This window comes from Nyctibius grandis, chromosome 26 (genome assembly GCF_013368605.1).
Source record: "Nyctibius grandis isolate bNycGra1 chromosome 26, bNycGra1.pri, whole genome shotgun sequence".
Taxonomy (NCBI): Eukaryota; Metazoa; Chordata; class Aves; order Nyctibiiformes; family Nyctibiidae; genus Nyctibius; species Nyctibius grandis.
The window spans coordinates 6,369,315-6,394,333 of record NC_090683.1 but is presented as its reverse complement, the minus strand read 5'-3'; the positions used below and the strand labels follow the sequence as shown (position 1 = coordinate 6,394,333).

The 25,019-nt window shown below is 68.1% G+C and overlaps 2 protein-coding genes across 3 annotated transcripts; both read right to left on the bottom strand.

Annotated features, from left to right (window-relative positions):
* Positions 1-407: 407 nt before the first annotated feature.
* WIPF2 (WAS/WASL interacting protein family member 2) lies at positions 408-16,341 on the bottom strand. Of its 2 annotated transcripts, none has more exons than XM_068418521.1 (8): positions 16,265-16,341; positions 6,093-6,214; positions 5,471-5,603; positions 5,203-5,319; positions 4,081-4,740; positions 2,552-2,761; positions 2,309-2,410; positions 408-1,661 (listed from the first exon to the last, which is right to left on the bottom strand). In XM_068418521.1, the coding sequence occupies exons 2-8, from the start codon at positions 6,150-6,152 to the stop codon at positions 1,621-1,623; spliced, it is 1,323 nt and encodes a 440-aa protein (XP_068274622.1). In that variant the 5' UTR covers positions 6,153-6,214; positions 16,265-16,341; the 3' UTR covers positions 408-1,620. The 2 variants fall into 2 exon arrangements, with proteins under 2 accessions (XP_068274622.1, XP_068274623.1); XM_068418522.1 differs by lacking the exon at positions 16,265-16,341 and adding an exon at positions 14,321-14,401.
* Positions 16,342-17,229: 888 nt separating this feature from the next.
* Positions 17,230-24,244, bottom strand: RAPGEFL1 (Rap guanine nucleotide exchange factor like 1). The gene is given in 16 exon segments (XM_068418831.1): positions 17,230-17,354; positions 17,613-17,667; positions 17,933-17,997; positions 18,091-18,178; positions 18,422-18,472; positions 18,585-18,675; positions 18,745-18,923; positions 19,495-19,617; positions 19,721-19,818; positions 19,892-20,059; positions 20,208-20,320; positions 21,023-21,120; positions 21,191-21,341; positions 21,847-21,925; positions 23,829-23,856; positions 23,858-24,244. Coding segments are annotated over 16 exon segments (1,899 nt in total).
* Between the last annotated feature and the right edge of the window lie 775 nt (positions 24,245-25,019).

The window sequence follows — 25,019 nt, the reverse complement described above, 5'->3', positions numbered from 1 at the left end:
CCCAGTGCCCCATCCCCGCCTCCCCAGTGCCCCATTCCTGCCTGCCCAGTGCTCCCAGTGCCCCAACCCCTCCATCCCTGCCTCCCCAGTGCCCCAACCCCTCCAACCCTGCCTCCCCAGTGCTCCCAGTGCCCCATCCCCGCCTGCCCAGTGCTCCCAGTGCCCTATTCCCGCCTCCCCAGTGCTCCCAGTGCCCCAACCCCTCCAACCCTGCCTCCCCAGTGCTCCCAGTACTCCCAATCCTGTCTCCTCAGTGCTCCCAGCACCCCCCATCCCACTTTCCTAGTGCCTCCCAGTGCTCCCAGTACCAGCCCTGCTGCAGACGGGACGTGTCCGACTCTGCCCCAGCAGAGGGGAGGGCCCCCCCGCGCCTGCAGCCCCCCCCCGTGCCCTCCACCACACCCGTCTCTTTATTAATTACTTTTATTTAAATGCAGTTTCAAGCCCCCCGGGGTTTATCCCGTTCCCCCTTAGAGCAGCCCCTCGCCCCCGGGGGGGGCAGCGGGAGCTCGGCTACAACCTCTTGTAACCTTTACTTACACCGAACGGCAGCGCAGGGGGGGCTCATCCTCCAGAGAACCCCCCCCCAGCGCCCCTCACCCTGCGTCCCGCCTCGCTCCAGCCTCCACAGGGAAAGTTTCCATCTTCGTAGAAAAAAAAAACCAAACAAAAACCCCAACCCAACCCCAAAGGGTTAGAGGGGAGGGTGCGGCCCCCCCGAGCCCACCTCCCTCCCCCGGTACAAGCTCTTTACAACATACAAACGAGATCAGTAACTACGGTTAATGTCGAGCCCCCCCCGCGCTGCGAGTAAATACAGAGGAACCCGCGCGGTACCGACAGCACACGGGAGGGGGTAAGGCAAACCGTGAGCCGGAGCCCCCCGGCGCGGGGGCCGTGTGGCCAGGACCCCCCCGGGGTAACGGCACCCCCGGCTTCCTCCACCGACAATTAGCATCTCCCCGTTAACACACCCCGGTTTGGTAACTCAGCGTGACAAGCTGGGCTGCCGCCGCCAGGCCCCACCAGGGCCCAGCGGGGTGAAAAGCTGCGGCGGTTTTGGGGTGCGACGTCCCCCCCCGGGAGCAGGGAGGGGGGTTCCTCTCCCCCAGCTCCTCCGCTGCCTCCTGTGCAAAAAAGCCATCCGCTGTGCCGGGGTAACGAGGCTCCGCGGGCCCGGCCGGGCTCCCCCTCGCCCGGTGGCCACGCAGCGTGTCCGTCTGCTGGCCCAGCCCAGCTCCTCGCTGGCCCCGAGGGGTCTCTGGGGCATCTCTGGTCCCAACAGCCGCGCACGGCTTGGCGTCCGCCCCGAGTCCTCGTGCCCGGCCCCCGGGCTGCGGGCCTGACCCGGGATCAGTGACGAGGGAGGAGGAAAGGACCCGCTGGGGCTTGTCACCAAAGTCCCCAAGTCCCCGGGGAGATGCATAGATGAGGGGGGGGCTGGCAGGGGACGCTGGGCCGGGGGCATCTGCGTGTCCTGGCGCAGCCGGGAGAACCAAAGGCGCTGGGAGTTGCTCATGCAGGATCCCGGGGGGCAGGGAGGCGAGGGGGGGCCCGGCTGAGGAAGGGGCAGGAGGTCCGTCTGCCCGCTCAGGAACCCTCCGCCTGGGCAGCCCGCTTTCACCTGGGGATGGGGGGCAGAGGGGGGGCCCCACGCGTAGCTGGAAGACAAGAAAGGCCGTTGAAACCAGAACCCGCAGCGAGACGGCTGGCACGGCACGGCCCCGGTGCTCCCCGGTGCAGGGCACCCGGTGCTCCGCAGAGCGGGATCCGGCACGTCTGCCTCCCCCCCGCACACCCCCACACCGGCTGCCCCCCCTCCCCGTACTCTCCGCAGAGATCCGGAGCCTGGGATTTGCGGCTCGGCCCAGCCGCTGCGGCACGCACGGAAAGCTCAGGGCTTTTCAAATCCACATTAAACATTCATGGCTCTAAAAATAAACCGAGCATCCCGCTCTCCCCGGAGCCTCCTCCGGGAGCCGCAGGGCTGACACGCAGCAGCGGCGCAGCAAGGGCACTTTGAGCTGTGCCGAGTGCCACCGCCCAGGGCCCCCCAGCCCCTGCCCCACACCAGCCCCTGCCCCACACCAGCCCCAGCTGTGTGCAGGGGGCTGCCTCTGGGGCTCAGCACCCCGTGGAGGGCACACAGACCCCGGGGCAACGCTGCTGCACAGAGGATGTGGATCAGGAGCCCAGGGTGGCTCACGCCAGCCCCTGCGTGGGGACAGAGGACAGCGGGCACGGCTGCACCGCTGTCACCTCCTGCCAGCCTCGAGAGCGCCGTGCCAGACACCTCCTCCTCCCTCACCTCTGTTTGTTTTGCTGGGGTAGATTCTCTGGAAGTATTTATATTCTTCTGGGGCTGGGAAGTCTTCGACAGGATGAAAGGAGTATTTGGATTCAAAGTCATCTGCAGAGAAGGGGGAAAAGGGGCCGGTGAGGGAGGGGGGCTCTGGGCCAGCACAGCTAGAGCCAAGGGGCTCAGCTCCACGCCGAGGCTCCCCCCAGCTCCAGCCCCCCAGGACAGACCCACGCCCGGGGTCCCACTCACCCAGGAACGCTCTGACGGTGGAGATGGAGTCCCGGTGCCCGTTCCGCACCGGCGGAGGCGGCGGCGGCGGCCCGGCCGGCGTCCTCGTGGGCGGCGGCGGCGGCTTCCCCCGACTGGGGGGCTCGGCGGAGCCGTGCGGTCTGTAGGGGGGCGGAGGCGGGGGGGCATCACGCCCCCCGTTCCGCAGCATCGGCGGAGGGGGCGGCGGGGCTGCAGGGAGAGCTGGATCAGTGCCGGCACGGCCCACCGCAGCCCGCCGAGGCTCGGCATCCCCGGGGCAAACCCACCCTCCGGCAGCAGGGCCGAGGACACCCTCTGAGGGAGCTTCCCAGGCCAGCTGCCGAGCCAGACCGCGCCAGCGGCCAGCGTGGCCAGCCCAGGGACGCTCCTACGCGCCCCGCGGAGATTCCCTGCTGGTTCCCAACATCTGCATTCCTCCTGTCAGCTGCAGCGGAGGGGACCGGCCCGCTCCCCCCCGGCTCACCGCCCACCCCCAGCGGGGCTGCCCCGGCCCCTCCATGCTCCCAGCCCATGGCCAGACCCAGGTCAGACCCCAAGGAGCAGCTACAAACCCGCACACGCGAGGGTTTGAGGGCAGCGGCTCCCCAGGGAGGCAAAATGCCGCCTGCCGGGGCTGGGAGCCACGTCCGCGCTGCCACCGAGGACCCACGGCCCCTCTGACCCACCTCTCGCTCCTGCCCAGCCTCCCACAGATGAACAGTGGCAGTTCATGCTCCTCATTAGGCTAATTACACGCAGACTAACAGAGCAGATCCCCGGCCGTAACTCAGAGGAGGGATTCTGGCACGGCCGGAAGGACAGAGCGGCTTGGCAGGGCACCAGGCGGGAGCTGCGGTCTGGACACGGAGCCCAGGAGCGCACGGGGGGGGCACCAGGGCGAAGCCATCAGGGCTCCCGGCAGCAGGGACACGCTCGTGCCCAGCTCCGTGTGTGCACGGGGGGGTGACAGGGGGTGGTTTTCACCGAGCCACCCCTTTGAAGGGTGCCCTGCGCCAGCGGTGACAGAGCCTTCCTCGCCAGCCGTGCTCTGCACCGCGCGGCGCCGAAACCAGCCCCAGGAGGGGCAGGAGGGTTCCCGAGGGCTGAGCGAGGGGGTCTCGCTGTACCATGGAGGGAAAGGCTTCTCCCTGCCATGCCGCAGCTGTTTGTCACCGCCCCGGTGACATTCAGGGGAGCAGCCGCAGCGTACACGGCTCTGGCTCCACCATGTCCCCACCTCCCACCCCAGGAGGACACACCAACCTCATGGGCAGGAGCTGCCCAGCCACAACCCACCACCATCACCAGGCGTGAAAGGAGCTGGGTGAACAGAGGACAGGACCAGGGACATCTACTGAAGGTGACAGTCCAGCTGCTGTCCCTGGCTCAACCCCTACACCGACCGCCACGTGCAGGAGGAGCCTCGCTGTGTCCTGGCGCTGGCTCTTCCCCCGGCATCACCTACCAGCCCCCAAACACCGCAGGGGCGGGCGGCCGCAGCCCGACCCACCACAGCAAACGGTTCTTACCTGCTCCCCGGCTCGGGGGGTCTCTGGCCGGCGGAGGGGGGCGACTGCTTTGGAGAGACGGGGAGGCTGAAGCGGGCAGCGGCGGCGCGAGACCCCGCAGAGGGCCCGGCGTCTTCCTGTGCAAGGAGTTGTGTCTCTGCGGCAGCTCCGGGGCGGACTCGTTGATGGGGCTGGAAGGGCCGTTGGGGACACCGGGGGGTTGCCGATAAGGGGGCGGTGGGGGGGCGAGAGACTGGCCCTGAGCCCCCGACCCCGTTCGGATACTGACTGGGGAGGGAGGGGGCTTGATGGGTGGCGGGGCTGGGGGTCCGTCCCTGCTCGCGGGCAGTCGCTGTCCCGGGGTGGGCGGCAGGGGCTTCTCCCGGTTGTAAGAAGACCCCTTGGTGCCGTGCGCCGGCGGGGGTGCGGGAGGCGCGGTGGCACGGCGTCCCGGCGGGGGAGGCGGCGGGGCCGACGAGCTGTGCTTCATGCCGGTGCTGCCGGCGGTGTTGGGCCGGGAGAGGTCGGGCAGGGAAGGCCTCTGCGTGCGCGGCAGCTCCGGGGGAGAAGCCCGGCTGTTGTCAGCATCATCTTGAGGTCGGCTGTTGCTGGCCGGCACCGGGGGCCGGGGGGCGGCTGCTCTGGAGCCGGGGACTTGCAGGGTTTGCTTCCCGGAGCTGTCTGCGGGGAGGGAAAGCAGAGTGAGCGGCCAGGCACGGCCGGGAGTCAGCGAGAGCGTGGCGCTGCGTCCCCGAGCCCGCGCGGGGCAGCCTGCCCGCCCGGCCGAGGAGGGCCAGGCCGCGGGGAACGCTGTCTGGCACAGGCGGGGAGCTGGCACCGCGCGCAGCCACACGCGGCTCCTCTCTCAGCACTGTTCCTCGCTTGCTGCCTGGCTGCACGGCAGGTTGCCACGGGAAATAGCAGAGAGAAATGTTCAGCAACACGCGCGACCCCCGGGCCCTCCGTGTCGTGGGGCGCTGTGGCATGGAGAGCGCGGCTCGCCTGCGGCCACACGTGGGTGCTGATCTGGGGACCTGCCTCCAACCAGCCGAAACCCCCAGGCAAGATCATCAACCCCCTCCCACGGGGGGATCTCCCCAGGGAATCCCCTGCACAAACCACGGGCAGGCGGCCGGCCGTTACCTGAGCTGTCCTTCGCTCCCACGGGTCTGAGCTTGGGCACGCCGCCCTGGAAGAGGCCGCCCTTCGCCTGGATGGCAGCTGAGCTAGAGCCGTAGCTGCCGCCGCTGCCCTTGGGCTCTGAAAGGAGAGAGGCACAGAGGTTACACCTGGTATTATCAGGAGTCACTGGAAACCAGATGGGTGAGAGCCCAGAAGCCACCCTGAAGGGCACAGCAGCGCCCAGGGTGGGGCTGGGTGCCTCCCGGGGACAGCCCAGGCGGGTACTCACTCTCCAGGATCGGTGCGCTCCGGTCATTGATCTGTGTCACCTTCTTCAGCTTGGTCCCTTTGCAGATGTCCTGCAGGAGGGCCCCGCGGCCCCGCTGCTCCTCGCGGCTCAGCTTCGGCAGCTCCGTGTTCGCCTGGAGACAAGCAGCAGCTCAGCACGAGCTCGCCTGTGCACATGGGCACCCCGACCCCCACCCTCCCGCTTCTCCTCCGCAGAGCCCAGAGGCACCCCCAGCCCCTGCCAGCAGCCAGCCTTCGCCAGGGGTCCCTCCCAGACGGGGTAAGGGGGCTGCTCCAGGAGGTCGTCCTGCTCTACAGGGGCAGGGTGAGATCCCGTCCTACCCAGGTGCAGCTCAGTTACAGCCGCGTGCAAGACCCCCCTGCTCTGCCCCCGAACCATCGCGGAGCAGAAGACACTTATGCAAAGAAAACCCACATGCAGCCCCATCCATGTACGCTCTGCTGCAAGGGAAACTGAGGCACAGCCCATGGGCCGCCTGAGGCTCTTGTAGGCTGGACTTGAGAGGTCCAGAGGCAACACAGGAGCCCCTGGCAAGTAGCACCACGTGGAGACAGGCCACCTCCCCAGCCTCCAGCCAGCCAGGCCAGCGGGCAGACCCTACCTGACTGAAGGTGGGAGGCGGGGGGCCCGGCGGCGGCGGCGGGGGAGGAGGGATCGGCATCCTGGCCCGGTTCCCAGCGGCTCCGGCTGCTCAGAGCTGGGGGCAAGCCTGGTCACTCATGCCTGCAGGAAGGGAGGAGGCGGTCAGGGACCGGAGGGGAAAGCCAGCGAGCTGGCCACGGAGAAACACGGCCCCAGGCTAGCGCAGAGCTCCCCATGCCGGGCAGAGGCGGGAGCTGCCCTGTCCCAGCTGGCTCAGAAGGGCTGCCAGGTCCTCCCAACGCCTCGGAGCGGCAGGTCCCAGCGGTGGGAGCCAGCAGGACCCCCCCCACCCCACATCGCCAGGGCCCCCACCCCGGCGCAGAGCCTGCAGTGGAAACCCAGGACGTTTTTCACACGACTGTCTCGCTCAGCAGAGAAAACCCGGCCAAGCTAATCCTGCGCCATCAATCCAGCTCCTTTATCTGCAGCCGGAGGCTGCTCACGTGGGAGTGCGACAGGAGCCCAAAGCCCAGAGCCATCAGCAGGCACCGCGGCCAGCCCTGGCACACGTCCCCGGCCACGAACGCGCTCGGGTCTGCCAGCTGACCGGCCGAGCGGAAGGCAGACGAAGCGGCACGGTGCTGTCCTGCGCCTGGCTCAAGGAGGGACGCTCCCGTCCCCAAACAGCCCTCGCAGATAAGGCAGGTTTCCCAAACCGCTCAGATCCCACCCAACACCCTCCCGACGCTCCCAAGGCCACCTGCACCCGCTCCCGAGCCCCCCTCGGAGCTGGCCGAGCAGGCAGCGAAACGAGCTTTCCCAACACTGCTCCGATCACACCTCCATCCATCTCATCACACGCCCCAAACGAACCCGTCCCACACCACGGCTTACCCAGAACGGCTCCCAGAACGGTGGGGCTCCGCAGAGCTCCGGTCGGCACCGGAGACTGAGCACGGAGGAAGCGGGGACAGGAAGAGGAGCCTGAATCACCGGGAGGTGACAGGACGGGCCCCTGGCAAGCTCGTGCCTCTGACAGCAGGGCACAGGTAGGGCCGTCCCGGCAGCACCGGCTCAGGGAATAGGAATGCGGTGACTGGAGGCCTCGCTCGCCTCCCTGGGAGTTTCGGGTGCTCGGGGCAGAGCGAGAGGCGGGGGATAAATGCCCCTCTCCGGGCTGCAGATGGCTTTCCCTCAGGAAAACCTGTTCCTTAACCACTGAAAGGGACCACAATGCCAAGGCCACGTAAGAACAGGAGAGTTTCACACCTGAAGCTTCCGACTTCCGATCCCTGCCCTCCAGGGCACGCAAGCAGAGATCACGGACCCATCCACCACGACAGTGAAAGCTTCTTGACGACCCAGGCACTGAAACCCAGGTGCCCACGGCCTTTCAAACGGTTTGTATCAGGTATTAAAACCCAGACCCCTTCTGAGACTCACCTTCTACCAGATAAACTACAATTTACTGCTGCCACGGCACGCAGAGGCCAGAACAAGACCAGGTCCGTCCTCACGTGTCAGACATTCCCACTCCCCGTCACGGCAGAGGTCTGAGAACAGGAAAAACAGACCAGCAGCATCACTGCGCCGCCAGCGGCTCCCCTGCCCTTGAGCAAACCACCAGCGCTCTGCGGTTCGGGAAAATAAATAAATAAACTGCCTTTTAATTAAAAGCAGCTCCTCCACCGAGTGAGAAACTCCTCAACTGCAGACACCCTCAGTAGCAAGACGTGCCACCCTCTGTCTTCTGGCATTTTCTAAGTCTCTCAAGTTCTCTGGTGGCACCGGTCATGCCTCTGTGGAGCTGGGGAACGGCACGAGCTTGAGCCCACCGTGACTCAGTGGGTCCTAGTCCACATCCCGGGGCAGCCACCTCCTCCTGCCTTTCGTAACGCACCTTCCCCTGACACGTACGGTGCCACTCTGCTCCGGGCCGAGCCGGAGGCCCTCGCACAGAAGAGCCGATGTCCAGCGATTTCTCCTTCAACCCCACCAAGCCGGCACGCTCTGGAACGAAGCCCGGCAAACCCCTCCTGCCTGTCCCCTTCCCACCGAAGCGAGATGAGAGGCAGCTCACAACGTGCTCGTCTAGGACCTGCCGGCGCTGCCAGGACGTGTTGCAACAGGAGCGCTTTGCCCCCGTGCTCCTTCCCACCCCGCAGGGCCGGGACGGCACGAGCCGGTGCCAGGGCAGTGTGTGACATCAGGGGGACGGCATGATGGCACGACTGGCAGGAGGGGACAGGCAGGAGAGCCCTGGCCGTGTTTGAACACCAGCAGCTGGAGGTAATTAGCAGAGATAGAGCTGAGAAACGAGCCAGGTAATGAGACTCCTGACTCGGTCTCATGTGTCACAGGCCTGAGCCAGCACAGGAGCGGTGCCAGCGCTGCGGCCGTCACCTCCGCTCCCGACCCACGGGGACACCCCCATCACCTCCCCGTTACGCTCCTGCTCCAGCTGGTTACTCACGGGGTAACACTTCCCACCCAGCTCCGTACCTCCACGGCACTGGGGGGTCACGGGAGCCCCTCAGATACTCCCGTGACAGGGACGCGCCGCCTCGCCGCACGCAGACAGACAGACGGGGCTTTGCCAGCTGCCAGGAAACAAGCCAGTGCCACGTCCGCAAGGGCAGCACGCTGCTCGGGTGCCCCCGCTTGCCCTGCTGCCCCCCACGTAAGCCCTGCGTCAGGTAGGGACAACCCCACATCGATGCTACCTCCTGGAAGCACAGCCGGGGAGGAGAGGGGTATTTCTACAAAGCCAAGTGAGTCATTGTCTCCCCGTATCTGACGTGCCCTTAAAACTACTGCTGCGCCGAAACCCACATCCAGATAAAGGCTCTGACCTAGAAGAGCGAGAGGAGGGGAGAGTTTAAGCTAAAGCAGCTCGAGGATAAACTGGAGCTGAATTCCCAAGAAACAGGTCATTTCGTTTCAGCACACAGCCCCGTTCAGGTTGTGCATTAACAGCAAAGGTCACATTGAAACACCAAAACCAAGAGGCACCGACCTCGAGCACGTGGCGGCTGCTGATTATTTCGTACCACGAGAAACGCCGAGACCTCTGGGTGGGAATGCTGGGGGGATCCGTGTCTGTCTTTAAAAGAAAGCCTGGATCTGTAAAGATCGTGAAGACAGACACAGCTGATAAAGATGAGGGAGACACAAGCGAAATCCTCCAAGAAAATAACACAAAAGGGGGTTCTCCCAGCGCTGCTCACCACCCCTTAACGTCTGGCGTACGCCTTACGGAAACCATGCCCTTTGAAACAATGCCGACTTCTCCTCCTTTGTTCTTCGTTACCAGGGATCCTCTCACCCAGCCAGAGCTCAGCCTTTGCGAGCTCCATATGCCGCGGCGGCAGCTCGCTGCGCTTGCAGGGAAAGGGGTTGGAAAGACCTGAATCGGGACACCCGCTAGATCAAAGCGCAGGGGAGAGCTCCTTCGGTTAAGCCAGGAGGGGCAGGTTTGCACATTAGCTTTCCTTTTCAAATTAAAAAAAACAACAAGAAAGCTGTGAGAAAACTGGGGGGACGACGATGTGTGAAAAGCTATCGGTGTGGAGGAGAGAGGGCTCACCAGAGGTGTCCAGAGCTGCTGCTCAGCAGCCACACAGGACCCATCGCCGCAGCACCCCGGGGCAGCCCTGCAGCGTTTCCCATCAGCGCTCCCCTGCCAACCCAGCGTTCAAATCACTATTCAAACCCAAGAACGTTACATCCAGCAGCCCCCCTCTCCCATAAAACAGCTGAATTCGCCAGAGCTGGCCTGGACAGGGCTACACGCCACGTTTCTCAGGCGTTTTTCAAGTCCCTGTTTGCCGTGAAGGGAAATGAAATGCCTTCTCCATCAAGCAGCCCTGGATTCCGCTCATCCCTCGGGGCGGGGGGGGTTTGCTTTTTTAGCAGGACGGGCAGCAGTGACCTTCAGACGCCGCAAGCGCGTTTCCTCGCCTTTCAGGGGGATTTGGGCGCCGCGGCGGATTTGTATTTCACAGCCACGCTCGCTGCCGCTGCGAGCCCACATTTGCAAACCCGAGACGAAGCTTCTTCCTCAGGGAGGCAGCGGCTTTGAACTGCAGATCAAGAGGAATTTCCAGCCCTCTGATGTCGGCTGCAGAATGCAGCTGCACCGGTTTGGGGAGGACTTCCAAAGGCTGGACCTCTCCGCCAGCCCTCCCTCCCGCCCCCGCCTCGCACGGCGCCTTTATCTTCCACCTCTTCCCACCCCAACCCGCAGTTCCTCGTTACCCCGAGCGCAGCCCTTCCAAATCCAGAGCCCGTCCTCCACAGCCTGACATTTCTGCCCGTTCCTGAGGAGCGAGGGCTTCGGCGGCGCTGAGGATGCGACATAAATAATTTATCCTGAAAGACAGCCATCGCAGGATTTAAGGTCACTCAGGCTTTTAAAATCGTATCAGCATGCTTTGAGAGAGCGAGCTGCCATCTCGATTTGGAGCGTCTCGAAGAGCCGGTGCATCTCTGCGTGCAGACAGACAGACACACTCCAGCCCCGCGGGACTCAGACGTTCACTGTGAATTATTAACAACCCACGGTCACTGACAATGCATTTTTAACAAAACCCTGAACACAAAAAGTTTCTAACGCCTCGGGGCCGAATTCCACAGCCCTCCAGCCTCCCCATCCCCAGATGGGACCCCAGAGTCAGGCCGTCCTTTAGCAGCTCTCCACCGGGCTCAGCTCGGTTCGCTGGGCAGAGGAAACCTTTAATCAGGAGCGAGGAATCGTGTCCTGACATCAGGCTGCAGCAGCAAAGGGAAGAGCAGGAAAAGCCCGTCCCAGGAGGGCCCGCGGACTTCCCTGCCTCTCCCCGTCCCATGTGCCAGGCGAGAGGGGAAAGGAAGCCGGGGAGGGAGAGGTGGCACACGAGGGGACGGGGCAGGAACCGTTCTGCACCACCGCTCTCTCCGAAGGACACCTCCGATTGTTCCAGCGGGAGGAAGCGGCAGGAGACGCGGGGACTTCCCGGCTGCTTTGACGGTGACCCGCGGCTGGGAACAACGCGCCGCACGGCCCACGCCTCGCAGAGAACAATGTGCCGCCGAGTGGGAAGCGGCTCCCGAGCCCGGCGGTGTTAGAGCTCAGATCAAAACATCTTGTTATCAACTGCCAACAACGCACCGTCCCCTTCACCACGGACCCTCACACCTCTGCGCATTTAGGGCAAACGGAGCCGACAGAGCCAGGAGCAACTCGAGGCATAAGGGAAATATTGGTGGCCTCAGGCTGCTCCGAGCAGGACGGGGAGCAGAGAAGGGCTCCAGCCACCCCTCAGAGCTGTTTAAGGCCCCCCAGCAGCGCCAGGGCCCGCTCACGCCGGGCTCGTTTAGAGGCAGGTGCTAACGAGCTGTGTCTGAGGCTCTGCACCACGGACCCAGCGCAGCATCAGCCTTTGGTCTCTGCCAGGCCGCGGCTGCCACGCTGTCAGCGAAGAGCAACGAACCCACGGCGCTTCCGACCCGTCGCTCAGAACCGACGGCGCGCAAAGTCATCGGTGAAACAGCACCAGACGCTCCGCGGCGCTGAGCTTACGGCACCGGCGGCCTCACACGGGAGAGGAACCGGTCTCCAGCTCCAGTCTGCCACCCTGAGTTGACGCCGTCAGCTGCCGCAGCCTCTGGGACACAGGTCTGAGTCACAAGGCAGGGACAGCAAAACGCCCAGGTGAAACTCTGCCAAAAAACAACATATTAATTGGAGAGGACCCCACTGACAGCCACCCTCCTCTGCCCCTGGGAGCATCTCTGCAAGAGCTCGCCATGCCACGGGACCAAACGGGCTGTGCCAGGGTTTGAGGAGGAAAGCCAGCGGTCTGCCCAGTCCCCCAGCCCCCTCCCAGAGAGTTCGGTTACAACCGTGGAAAAAAAATCCTGGTGAAAACCCGTGAGCTCCACACACACACTGCCGGGAGCTCTGCTGTTCTCAGGAGCCTTTAAAACACCGCAGGACCGGCTCTGGCTTAAACCCCTGTACCAGCCTCCGCCTGTGTTTACACACTGGGCTTAAACCCACCCGAGACCCCACCATGCCCCCACCCTCCTCCTTTGCCCGCAGTCCTTCGGCCCCTTCGCCCACCAAGGCAGCACCCAGGGCTGGGCTGGTCTCCCCCGCCCTGGCCAGGAGCCTCCATGCAGGACAACCCCCCCGTGTCCCCCACCGGGCTGTCTCCCACCTCCTGCCAGGCGTCCGTGATGCTCACAGGGCTTTCGGGGAGGCTGAGGACAGAGACCTCCAGCTCTGGTCCCTTTTGCCACCCCTCTCCTGCAGGCCAGAGGTGCCGGGGACTCTTTTGCAAGAGCTGCGCCGAGCCCAGCTGCAGGGAGCAGCCCCGAAGGCCACGAGCAGAGCTGGAGCGCGAGCCCTCCTGCTGCTCCACGAAACCCGGCCAAGTATTCTCAGGGTTTTCCTAGGCAAAGGCCAAGCAGAGACGCGCCGATTCACGAGCCTGAATACACGGGGCAAGTCACCAAGGCAGAGTGCGAGCCACTGGGCGCCGTCAGGAGGTGCCTGCTGGAAAGGCACAGTCCCTGCCACGAAGCAAAGTCACCCCAAAGCCACAACGGCCTCGCAGAAAGGAAGCAGCCACTCAGAAAACCATCGCTGACCGCCGCTAAAAAATTTAATTGGCTAAAGAAACGCACCTTCCTCTGACCAGGTTGGCACTCGGAGTCATTAGGAGAAAATTTACAAGGTACCATCGAGCACCCAGCGCTGAAGTGTTATTTTGGGACACTTGATGTTAGTGCAAGACCCTAAAGCTACAGAAACCTCACAAACGGGGCTGATCGTGCCGCAGGATCGCCAGGACGGCTCCCGGCGAGCGGAGCCCTGGCTGGGGCAGGCGGCCGGAGGCGAGGAGGGCCCGGCCCCACCGGCCTTCGCTGCGGGGGGTGTGAGAGCGCGAAGGAAGCGCCAGCGTCGATGCCAAGGGGAACCCAAGCCAAGCCCTGTCAGAGCGAGGTCTCCGCGCAGCCGGCTCCACACTCGGCTGCTTTTCAGGTTGGCAGGTGCCAAGAACACGCGGTGAATTCACAGCCGGCGCAGAGGGAGAGGAGGGCTTGCTTTGAGACGGGATCTAGGAACGGAGCGTGACAGACAGAGGCTCAGAGGCGGCGCTGGACGGTCCTTGCAGATGCAACCCTGTGACTCGCAGCTCACGGGCAAAGCCACGAGCACCCCCTGGGCTCCAGCCCAGGCGAGGGAAGATTTAAGCCCGTCGCCTGCAGGAGGAAACACCACTGGCCACGCAGGGAAGGTGCCCGGCTGCTCTTGTTACGAACCTTGTAACATCAGAGCGAGGAGCGAGCCCTGGGAGCTGCGCTCGTTCCAGAGCTGCCCTGGCAAAGCCAGCAGGAGAAACCCAACCCGCTCGGCCCCTCGTTAGGAGGGCACTTTCCCCCGCTCCCTCCTCCCACCTTCGCTTCCCAACAGAAAGCTACTTCTTTGGCAGAGCAAACCTGCCTGCCTTCCAAGCCGCCAGATGTAAGTAAGTAGGTCAGACAAGGACCAGAGCGCCTCGACAACGGCACTTTAAAGCAAAGCGAAGCGGGAAGCGAGCCCTGACCTGGAACGTGCCCCGTCACCTTGGCACTGGTGGAGGGGGGGCCCGGTATGCGTCACCTCGGAGGTGACACGTTCAGCAAGAGCAGAACATCCACGAGCTGGATCCAGCTGGGCTGCCACGGCACGGAACCGCACACCTACTTCTAGTGGCAAAAACTAACTCAAACAGACCCAAATCTCCGGGATGGGAGGCAGAGGGGTGGGCAGCTGTGGCAAAGGTGGCACCGGGCAGCCGCCCTCCCCTCCGTGCCAGGCAGGACGCACGCTCCAGATGGCACCAGCTTGGCACGCCGCGGCCGACAGCTCCCGTTTGTTCACAGCGGGACGAAGCCAAGCCCTCCCTCGCCCCCGCGGCACAAAGAGGGGTCTGTGCTCCCGGCCCCGCAGCGGCCATGGGAAACGGGCTCTGCCTTTGCATTCCAGCGTGCCGCCGCCTGGCAGCCCCCACCACCACACGAGGTGCAAAGAGGGGACGTCTCCCCATGGGGCTTGGCTGAAGCAGCGGTGTCAGAACACCTTGGGCACGCGACACGCTCGATGAGCCGAGGCAGGCAGGAACGAAGGCAGGCAGCCGAGCTGTGGAAAGCAGAGGACACGCTCGCCAGGTAGCTCTGCCCCGGAGAGCACGTCCAAGCTGGAGTCAGGCAGATTCACACCTCATCTGCAAACCGAGCTGACTCCTTCGGCAGCGGAGACGGGACTCAGGTCAGATTAGATCCTCTGTGGCAGCCGTCAGCGGGGCAGCGACACTCCACACCAGAGACCAGGCCAGGCCAGAGCAACCCGGGCAGACACCCGTCCGCAGCCAAGTCTGCCAAAGGTGAAACGAGGCCGATTTGGGACGGCGGCACCTCTCCAAGGGCTCCTGCTCAGCCCAGCGCGCAGCCTGCGGTTCATTGAAATGACTTTCATGCAAAACCTCTGCCTCCACCCGGCCCGAGGACGCTGCCGCACCGGCTCCTCGCCGCCGCCTTCCCACCGGCCCCCAGCGCACGTTTCGCCTGGACGGTGGGAAAACCCAGCGCAGGGCAGTCACGAGGCGTTCGGTGCCCCACGCCCGCCTGTCAGCTGAGGGTCAGGAGGCAGCCGGCGTCTCCTCCCTCCACATCCCACCCCACGGGCCCCGAAACGCTGCCCAAGCGCAAGCAGGTGTGGGGGGGACACAGCCTGGGCCCCCCTGGAGCGAAGCTGTGGTTAACAACGGGGACTCGAGGTAAACCCCCCCCAAAAATCTGTCTCTGAGCAGCGCTTGGGGAATAACCCGTTTCAGAGCACGCCGGGCTCGCCAGGGCTCTGGTCTGCATTGCCCCAAACCCACCCTGGCTGCTGCCTCCCCCAGCTCTGGGCTCCGTGACAGGGCAAACACCGAAACGAGGGACAGCTTGATGGGAGCGGAGCCCCGAGGGACAGCCCAGTGTCCAGGCACACTGGCTCACAGGAGCAGCCCGCTCGCCGGGCTCGTCCCCATGCCCCACACGTACCCCACAGCCTGGACCCATCCGCGTCCCTCCCACGCCGCGGCCGAGGACATCGAGGCGCGTGGGGGGAACCCTGCGAACAGAGAGCCGGGGTGGGCGAGAGCTGCTCGCCGGGGCCAGCCACGCACTCAAGGGCAGGCACCAGCCGCAGCAATTCTGCTGACTCTTTGTGGGGGGAAAGGCTGCGGCTGCTCGTGCCACGGCACCGCCGCTCTCCCTCCGTCCCAAAGGACACACGGAAAACAATCAGCCACTTTTGTTCTTTTACAATCAGGGCTCTGAAAGGGTCCAGATCATAAACCTACAGCAGGAATTCAGTCCCGAGGGCCAGGGCCGGCGCAGCCGTACAGCTCCGTGGGTGGGGAGGACGCAGCCGCCGCCGTGTTTACCCAGAGCAGACGGGAGAGCTCAGCCTCCACCGTGGCACTCGCAGCCCTTCGCTGCCCCACACGCTGCCCCGTGCGGGGGTTTTCGTGGGCAGAGGCTGCTCAGGCCGCACTTTGCCAGCACCGGGCCCAGCCTGCGACGCTGCCTGGGGACCCTGGGCCTGGCCGGGCCCTGGGAGCCTTGTCCCTCCCCTAGGACGGCACAACCGATCACCCAAACCTCCCCCAGCAGCTGCCCGCACGCCGGCCCGGAGCCCCCCGGCTCTGCTGGAGGGGGGCGCAGGGAAGAACCTGACAGGCGCCTTCCCGTGACACGGGGACAAGCGGGGGGGCCTCCCCCCGGGATCCCCGCCGAGCCCCGCCGCCGCCGCCCTCTGCCAGCCCCCGTCCCGCACAGCCGTTCCCAGCTGCACCGGTGCCTTCCCGGCGACCCCCCCCGCAGACCCCGCTGCGCCCCGTGCACCGCCCACCGCGCCCCGTAGCACCCCCGGCCACCCCCCTGCACCCCGGAACAGCCCAGCACCCCCCCCCCCCAAACCAGGCCTCACGCAGGCCCCAGCGCACCCCCAGGCCCCCCGGCCCGCCGGTCCCGGGCACCCGTCTCGGAGCTCCTCACAGGCCCCGCGCAGCCCCGCTGCACCGCCCGCGCCGCCGCCCTCCACACGGAGCCTCGCGGCCGCCACAGCCCCGGTCCCCGCAGCCCCCCGCGGCCCCGGCCCGGCGCCCCCGCGCTCACCCGCCGCCTCCTCCCGCCGCACCCGGAAACGCGGCCCCGCGGCTCCGTCCGGCCTCCAGCCGCCGCCAGACAAAATGGCGGCCGCGGCGCCTCCTGCGCCTGCGCAGCCTGGGCCGGATGGCGGCGGGGCGCGGCGGGGTCGCGGCGCCATGCTGGGGGGGGGACGGGCGGGAGGGTCACCCCCGCGGCGGGAGCGCCCGGGCGTTCCGAGGAGCGAGGGGAGCGCGGCGCAGCCAGGGAGTGATTCCCGGACCCGGGCTGAGCCGCCGCTGCGGGACGGAGCTGCTGCGAGCGAGCCCGGCTGCCGCCCGCCATGTTGGGAAGGTCTGAGGGAACCCCCTGGGGGCCGCCATGTTGGGAAGGTCGGAAGGCGCCACCGGTCGCCGCCATCTTGGGAAGGTCGCTCCGCGCCGCCGCCATGTTGGGAAGGTCGGAGCCCCCCGGCCGGTAACGGCGATCCCGGCGGGGGGGGGACGGACGGACGGACACGGGACGGGACGACAACGCCCAGCATGACGGCAGGAGGCGGGCGCCGGGACAGCCGTTTATTGGGGCTCCGCGCCCCCCCTCCTCCCCCGCGCTCGCTTTTTTTTTTTTTCTTTTTTCCTCCTTTTTTCTTAAAAAATAACTGTACAATTCCGGACGGCGGCTCGGTACAAAATATACACGTCTGGGGGGGGAGCGGATGGGCGGGGAGGCAAGTACAAAAATAGCGGGGGGCCCAGCGGGGCACCCCGGGGTGGGGGGGGAGGACACAGGGATGGGCCCCCCGGGGGGTCCCTGCGCCCCAGCCGGGGGTGGGGGGGCGGTGGGGAGCAGCGGGGTGCCAGGGGGAATGGGGGGGGGGGGTGCCCGGGGTCGCCAAACCCGCCCCCCCCGCCCCTGGCCAAAGTGCGTCAGTGCTGGGGGGCGCCGGGCCCCCCGGGCGGGGCGGGGGGTCCCCGGGGCAGGGCCCCCCCCGGCCCTCACTGCCCGCCGGGCTCCAGCTTGTAGGAGAGCTCGAAGAGAAGGTTCTGGTTGTCGATGACCCGGAGCTGCCGCACGTAGGCCTTGGTCTGCAGCTGGCTGGGGGGAGGCTCCGGCTCCAGGCCTGGGGGAGGTCAGTGCCGGGGGGGGGGGCGGTGTCAGGACCACCGAGCCCCCGCGATGGGGATACGGGGATGGGGACGTGGGGCCAGACACATCCCCACCCCATGGGGCCAACAGGAGGGGTGTCGGGGCCACACACGTCCCCCCACCCGCAGGGTGAGCCCCCTCCCGCAGGGTGAGCCCCCTCCCGCAGGGCTGGCCCCTCGCCCCCCGCCCCGGCCGGGGCTGCGGGGGTCCCGGCCTGCCCCCCCATACTCACAGAGCGGGCGGCTCCGGTACTTGCGGATGGTCCTCACTTTGTCAGCGATGCAGTGCTGGGGCACAGAGCACCCCCCGTCAGCCCCCAGCCCCCCAGGACCCTGCCCAGCCCCCCGGGGCCCCCAGGACCCTGGGGACTGTCCCTGCTCCCACCCCCATCACCAAGGACCCCCCCCCCAGGGATCCTATTCTGCACCCCGAGAACCCTGCATCCCCCAGGGCCCCCCACCCCACTGCAGGGACAGGAGGGCCCCAGCCCCTCGGTGGGCTCACCCCGGGGGTCCCTCGGCCACATGTCCCCCCCCAGCGAGGGGCACCCACCAGTTTCTCCACGTTGACCAGCCCGTCCAGGAGGGTCTTGCTCCCTTCGTGCAGGAAGGTCAGATCTGGGGGTGAGCAGGGGGTGAGGGGGGGGCCTGTGGGGTGGCAGCGGGACCCCGGCCCATGTAGGGTGCGGGCAGGCCCCCGTCCCCCCTCACCTTTGAGGATGAGCGGCACGAAGGGGATGAGGGGGGGTTTCATCTTGGCCAGCACCTCCCGGTAGGTCTTGTGGTTCCTGCAGGGGTCCTGGGGGGGTGGGAGGGGTCAGGCTGGGGTGGGGGGCAGCTCCCCAGGGGTGCCAGCACCCTGCCCCGGACCCCCCGCCACGCTGGCTGCCGTGGCCGTTACTGGTGGCCCGGGGAGGGGGGGGCAAGGACACCCTGGGACAGCGTGGGAACACCCCCTGCCCACCAGCTCCCCAGATACCCCGTGGTGGGGGGGCACAGGGGCTCCCCCCAAAACCCACAGGGTGCCCAGGCCCCCCCTCACCGTCAGGTTCTCAAACTTCCGAAACAGGTTCTTGAATTTCCCCGGGAGCTTCTGCAAGACAAGGGCAGGGCAGGGCTGTGAGCACCCGGGGGGGGTCCGGGAGCACCTGGAGAGGGTCCGGGAGCACCCAGGGGGGGGTCCAGGGCACCCCACGGCCCCTCACCTCCCAGGTGAGGCGCAGGCGGCTGACAGCAGCGTTGTTGAGCCCGATGATGATGGCGTAGAAGGAGAGCATGTCCTGGTTCTGCTTGCATCTGGGGTGGGGGAGAGGGTGAGGGGTGGGCAGGGGACCCCCCCCCATGCCCCCCCAGCCCCACACTCACATGGCAGCGATCTTGATGAGCTTCTTGAGGAGGTGGGCGCGCTTGCCCAGCGCCTCGCAGAGCAGCAGCTCCGTGCCCACCCAGTGCTGCACCTCGCTGCACCGCTGCAGCAGCAGCTCCAGGTTGGCCGTCTCGCGCCGGCCCCGCTCCCCGTGGAACACGTAATCCACGAACTCCAGCTGCCGGCCACCACAGAACCACAGAATAATATTACGGATTGGACCTTTACATATTTATAAACATTAATGAGGTCACCCCTCAGTCTCCTCTTCTCCAGGCTAAAGAGACCCAGCTCCCTCAGCCTCTCCTCATCAGGGAGATGTTCCACACAAGAGGACACAGCCTCAAGCTTGGCCAGGGGAGGGTCAGGTTGGACATGAGGAAGCATTTCTTCTCAGCAAGGGTCATTAGCCATTGGAAGGGGCTGCCCAGGGAGGTGGTGGAGTCACCATCTCTGGAGGGGTTTAAGAAAAGCCTGGACATGGCACTTAGTGCCCTGGTCTAGTTGCCATGGTGGTGTCAGGGCCATGGTTGGACTCGATGATCCCAGAGGGCTCTTCCAACCTCATTGACCCAGTTTGGGGTCATCACCCAACTGGCTGACAGCGCACTCTATCCCCTCATCCAAGTCATTAATGAATACATTGAACAGCACCGGTCCCAGTACCGACCTTGATGGGACACCCCATCGTCAGGGTCCCCCCAATGCCACGGCGCAGCCCCCCAGCCCCCCCCCAGTTCCCCCCACACCTCGTGGACACAGCGGAAGAGCTCCCAGTGGAAGGCGGTGAGGTGGGTGGCGATGTCCTCGGGCTCGGCGCGGTGGATCTCCGTGTCCCCCGGGACCACCTGGATCTCCTCGGGCAGCGGCACCTGCGAGGGGACACAGGGACTGGAGGGTCCCCCCCTCTTCTGCACAGGGGTCACCGCAGCCCCGGGGGTGGCCTGGGGGGGGTGTCCCCAGCGCGGCGCTCACCAGGGTGTCGAAGGTGTCCCTGGTGCAGGCGAAGAGGTGGCTGTTGATGCCCAGGGTGGTGAAGACGCACTCCTCGCTGGGCTGCAGCACCGCCTTCTCTGCGGGCAGAGCGCGGGCTCAGCGCCGGACCCCCACCCCTGCCCACAACCCCCACCCCAGCCCCACGGGCACCTCCGGACGAGGCCATGGTGACGAGGATGAGGGCGTCCTCGCGGGTGCCCTGCTCCTCCGAGTACTGCAGCTTCTCGGTGACGGAGGCCAGGATGTCCTGCACCGAGGCCGAGAGGCGGCTGCGGATGGTGACGTACGAGTGGTCGGGCATGTACACGCGGCAGAAGACTGGGGACAAGGCGGGGGGGGGGTGTCAGGGCCGCGCTGGACCCCACGCACCTCCCCGGGGCGCTGCGGAGATCTATAACTGGGGAAACTGAGGCACGGCCACCTCGCAGCCACCGAGGGGACCCCGGCCCCCGCCGCGGGCACTCACTCTCGTCGGAGCCCCGGAAGGCCACGCGCGTCTGCAGGCACGAGTCGATGCGGCGGAAGTGCCTGAACAGCGGCTTCACCTGCTTGTTCGGGGGGGGCGTCTCGTCGGCCACCCTGCGGCACCGGCGCGGCGTCAGGCGGGACCCCCGGCGCAGCCAGCGCCCCGGGGTGCCGCACCCCGAGCCCTGCCGGGCTGCTCTGCCAGAGCGCGGGGGCCAGAGCCCCCCACCCACCTCCTCGCTCATTACCGAAGGGCCACTAATGAGCTAACGACCCCCCCCAGCTCCTGGGCATCACCATGGACCACAACTCCCTGACCCACAGGGACCCCCTGTCCCCCTCAGGACCCCCTGACCCCTCTGGGGACCCCCTGATCCCCCCCAGGACACCCTGTCCCCCTCAGGACCCCCTGACCCCTCTGGGGACCCCCTGACTCACAGGGACCCCCTGATTCCCCCCAGGACAACCTGACCCACAGGGAGCCCCTGCCCTCCCCGGGGATCCCCTGACCCCTCTGGGGACCCCCTGACCCACAGGGACTTCCTGACCCCCCCCGGGACACCCTAACCCCCACAGGGATTCCCCTGACCCCCTCGGGACCCCCTGACCCTTCTGGGGACCCTCTGACCCCTCTGGGGACCCCCTGACCCCCCCCAGGGATCCCCTGACCCCTCTGAGGACCCTCTGACCCCTCTGAGGACCCCCTGATCCCACCCTGGGACACCCTGACCCACAGGGACACCCTGTGCCCCTGGGGACCCCCTGACCCCTCTGGGCACCCCCTAACCCACAGGGACCCCCTGTCCCCCCACTCACTTGAGCTCCACGGTCTCCACGAGCTGGTGCAGCTGCAGGATCTCGTCCTCCAGGTCGTGGTAGAGGGACGTGTCCTTCATGATGAGCAGGTAGAGCTCCTGGGGGGGCAGGAGGGGCTCAGGGGGGGCTGCAGGGGACTGGGGGGGGGGCTGCGGGGTGGGCACCCACCTTGATGACCTTCCCGGCGCTCTCCTCCTCCTGCAGCAGCCCCTTGTAGGTCTCGAGGAAGCGCAGCAGCACGGCCAGCACTGCCCGCTTGCGCCGCAGCCCGGCCCCCTCGTCCCAGCGCCCCGGGGGGCTGCCCGCCGCCAGCACGAAGGTGGCACCGTCAAGGAGGTGCCACGGCAAGGAGGGACCCCCGGCCACCCACCAGCACCCGCCGCGCCCTGGGCACCCCTTGCGAGCATCTTCGTGCCCACCCTGGTGGCACCCCAATCCCCTCCTTGCTGCTCCCGTGGGCCCCCCCATGGCACCCTGCTGCCCTCCTCATGCCCCCCCTCTTTCCAAACCCGTGCCCTCCCTTGTGCCACCCTCATGCCCACCCCCTTGTCACCCTCATGCCCACTCCCTTGTCACCCTCATGCCCTCCTGGTTGCACCCTAACGTTCCCCCTTGTGCCACACTCCTTCCCTCCCCATCCCCAACCCCGGACCCCTCCCCATCGCACCCTTGTGCCCACCCTCCTGCCACCTTCACGGCACCCTCGCGCCCACCCTCACTGCACCCCAGTGCCCTCCTCATGCCCAACCTCAGACCCTCCCCATCGCACCCTCCTGCCCACCCTCGTGGCACCCCACGCCCCCCCCCCATGCCCCCCAGGATATTGCTGGTGCAGCTGCTGCAGGAAGCGCTCGGTGGGCAGGAAGAGCGAGTGCGTGAGCACGATGTCGTCCAGCAGCGACTCTGGGGGAGACGGAGGGGGGCACAGGCGTGGGCACCCCCCCGGGCACAGCCCCCTGCCAACACCCCCGAGCCCAGCTGAGCGGGCGGCTGAGCGGGGCGATGCCAATTCCCAAGGTGACGCCGGGAGACACCGAGCCCCCCGCGCCTGGCACTGACTCACGGACCCGCTCCCAGCCCCACGGGACAGGGCAGGACCTGAGCCACGATGCCCTGGCACACTCGCCAGCCCTGGTGACAGCCCGGCTGCGGCCAAACCGGGACACGGCTCAGGGCAATGGGGAAACTGAGGCAGGCAGCGAGGGCAGGTGGCGGCAGCAGCTACGCAGGGCACGCTGCGCCGGTGCCCACAGCTGGGCTCTCTGGGGCCAGAGACACCCTGGGGAGGGTGTTCTGGCACGGCACAGCCGGGTGAGCCGAGGGGCCGATACCGGTGCCCGTTGGCGCCAGCACCCAGCCACCACCACGACCTTTGGACGAGGCACCGCTCCCTCGCCCAGCCCGGAGCAACCCTCGACCCTGGGCCCTGAGCGGGTCCCCGGCTGTGCCCGTGTGCCCCAGCGACGCCCGGGGACCCTGGTGCCCCCCCAGAGGCCCACAGGCCCTGTCCCCGCAGGAGGGCCTGTGCTGAGCATCCCCCCCGGCCGCCCCCCAGGCCCCGGCCCATTAACCCGGCCACGGATCTGTGCCAGGCCAGGGCAGGGGCTCCCCTGGCACCACCGCGCCGGGGCACGGCGCCCGCGGGGAACGAGCTGCCGCCGAAAGCGGGACACGGCAGTCTGGGGCACCGGCTGCTCCCACGGGCCCCCCCAGCTCGGAGCCCCAGCGCTGCAGGGCCGGTGCCCCACATCCCGCACCCGTGTCGGGGTGGGCAGCGGCACCGGCAGTGTGGGGGGCACCCCCAGGGCAGGCACACGGCCCCCAGCCCCACTGCCTCAGGCGCAGCCCCCCCCAGGATCTGCCTGGGGCAGAAGGAGCCGAACACCCCCCCCCATCCCTGCAGGGTGCAGTCCTCTCCAGCCCTGCCTCAGTTTCCCCATCCCTCTGCAGCACCCACACCGTCCCCCAGGGCCGCAGGGACCACGAGCGGGTACAGGGACGGCTCCCACGCCAGGACAGCGTGGCTGGGGGGAGCCCCCGGACCCCTGCGCTGGCTCCTGCCCCCCCCTGCTCCTCGCCAGCCCGGGCACCGCAGGGCCGGGCCTGGCAGCGTGTCGGTGCAGGCAGGGCCTGGCGCTGCCAGTCCCATCTCGCTCCTACCCGAAAGGCTCCCTCGTGTCGGTGAGCCCCACCCTGCCCCGGGCACCCCGGGATCACGGGGCTGGGGCACCCCACTGCCCCCCGGGTGCCCCCCGGCCCCGGGTGCCCAGCGGGGGCGGCGGAGCAGGGATCCCCGCGGTGCGGGAGCGCTCCCAGCCCCGCGCACCCCGAACCACCCCGGCCCCTCGGCACGGGGCACCGGGCAGCCTGTGCCGGAGGGAAGGGGGGGTCCGCCCGCCCCCCCGCACTGCGGCTCCCGTCGGGGCTAATTTTAGCACCGGGAAGATGTTAAAGATTAACCGGGCGGCTGATGGCCCCGCTCGGTGCGGCGGCAGCGGGTGCAGCGAGTGCCCGGCCACCCCCGACCTCCGCCGGGCCCCCTGCCCGGCCCGTCCGCCGCAGCGCGGGACCCCCGCCCGCCCGCTGCCCCGCACCGGCGGGACCCAGCCTGACCTTGTCACCGCAACCGGGCACCCGCCCGCGCCCCGCGCGGTGCCACCCGCCCCGGCACCCACCAGCGCGTCCCCCGGGGCACCGGCCGGGCGGGCGCCCCGCACCGGTCCCCCCGCAGCCCTCCCCCCCGCAGCCCCTCCACCGCCCCGGCCGCGCCCCCGGGGGTCCCCCCGCCCGCCCCGCCCCGCGGTACCTGCTCCGCAGCCGCGGCCGTGCGCACCCCGCCGCCGGCAGCCGCTCGAGGAGCGCGGCCAGGAGCCGCTCGGGGGGCGCGGGCGCGGCGGGGCCGCAGCCGCAGCCGCAGCAGCAGCGGGCGGCGGGCGGCGGCTCGGGGCTCGGTGGCTCCCGGTCGCGGTCGCCGCCCGGGGACGGCTCCTCGGGGGAGCGGAGCGGCGCCTCGGGCGGCCGCAGCTCCAGCCACCGGCCCTCGCCCCCCGGCTGCGGCCCCGCCGGCCCCGCCGGCTCCTCGGGGGAGGCGGGCGAGCGCGACAGGCTCTGCCGCCGCGGCGCCGGTGCCGATCCGTGCCCCGGTGCCGCTGCCGGTGCGGCGGCGGGGCGGGCGGGCAGGTGCGAGCCCGGCTTCTTCAGCAACTTCTCCAGCGGCTTCATGGCCGCCCGGGCGCGGCGGCGGCGGCGGCTCAGGGGGCCATGGGCGGCGGCGGCGGCGGGGCGGCTCCGCTCGGCTCCGGTCGGGCTCGGGCCCCGGCGCCGCTCCCCGCCCGCCCCGCGCTGCGCCCGCCGCCGCCCCCGGCCCCGCCGCCAGCGCCCGCCCCGCCGCCCCGCCCCGCCGCCGCCCCCGGCCCCGCCGCCGGCACCTGCCCGCCCCCGCCCGCCGCCGCCCCGGGCTCGGCGCCGCAGCGCGGGGTGCGGGGACAGCGCGGTGCAGCCGCACCGGCGACGGGCGCACGGCGGGACGCGGCCGCCCCCCCCACCGCAGCCCCGCACAGGTGATGCGTTGCACACCCCCGTCTTTCTCCCCCCCCCCCGCGGCACCGGCACACCGGGGACACGCCCGCGCGCCATCAGTCACGCACGGGGACACGCCGGCGGAGCCCCCGCACCCCCCCGCCGCCGCACAGCCGGGCGGGGGGGACACGGGGACACAGCCCACGCCCTGTCACCCCCCCGCTGTCACACCCGCGGCACCGTGGCACGTCCCGACACAGGGACACGGCCGCCCCCGCCCCGTGCTGTGTCACACCCGTGTCACACTCGTGTCACACCCCGACGCCCTGTCCCCCTGCACACCCATGCGGCCCCCCCCGTGCCAGCCCAGCGCCCCGGCAGCCCTGGGGCACACGGGACTGTCCCCCCCCATGCTGTCCCCACCGGGGTGCCCCCTCCACACCGGGGGCACGTCCCCAGGCATGGGGTGACCCACTCC

Excerpts from the sequence above, each read along its gene's own strand:
- WIPF2 (XM_068418521.1), bottom strand. The coding sequence starts at position 6,152 with ATGCCGATCCCTCCTCCCCCGCCGCCGCCGCCGGGCCCCCCGCCTCCC. Across the intron at positions 5,604-6,092 it reads CGCCTCCCACCTTCAGTCAG|GCGAACACGGAGCTGCCGAA; the intron begins GTAGGGTCTGCC and ends GCTTGTCTCCAG. Across the intron at positions 5,320-5,470 it reads GAGCGCACCGATCCTGGAGA|AGCCCAAGGGCAGCGGCGGC; the intron begins GTGAGTACCCGC and ends CTCTCCTTTCAG.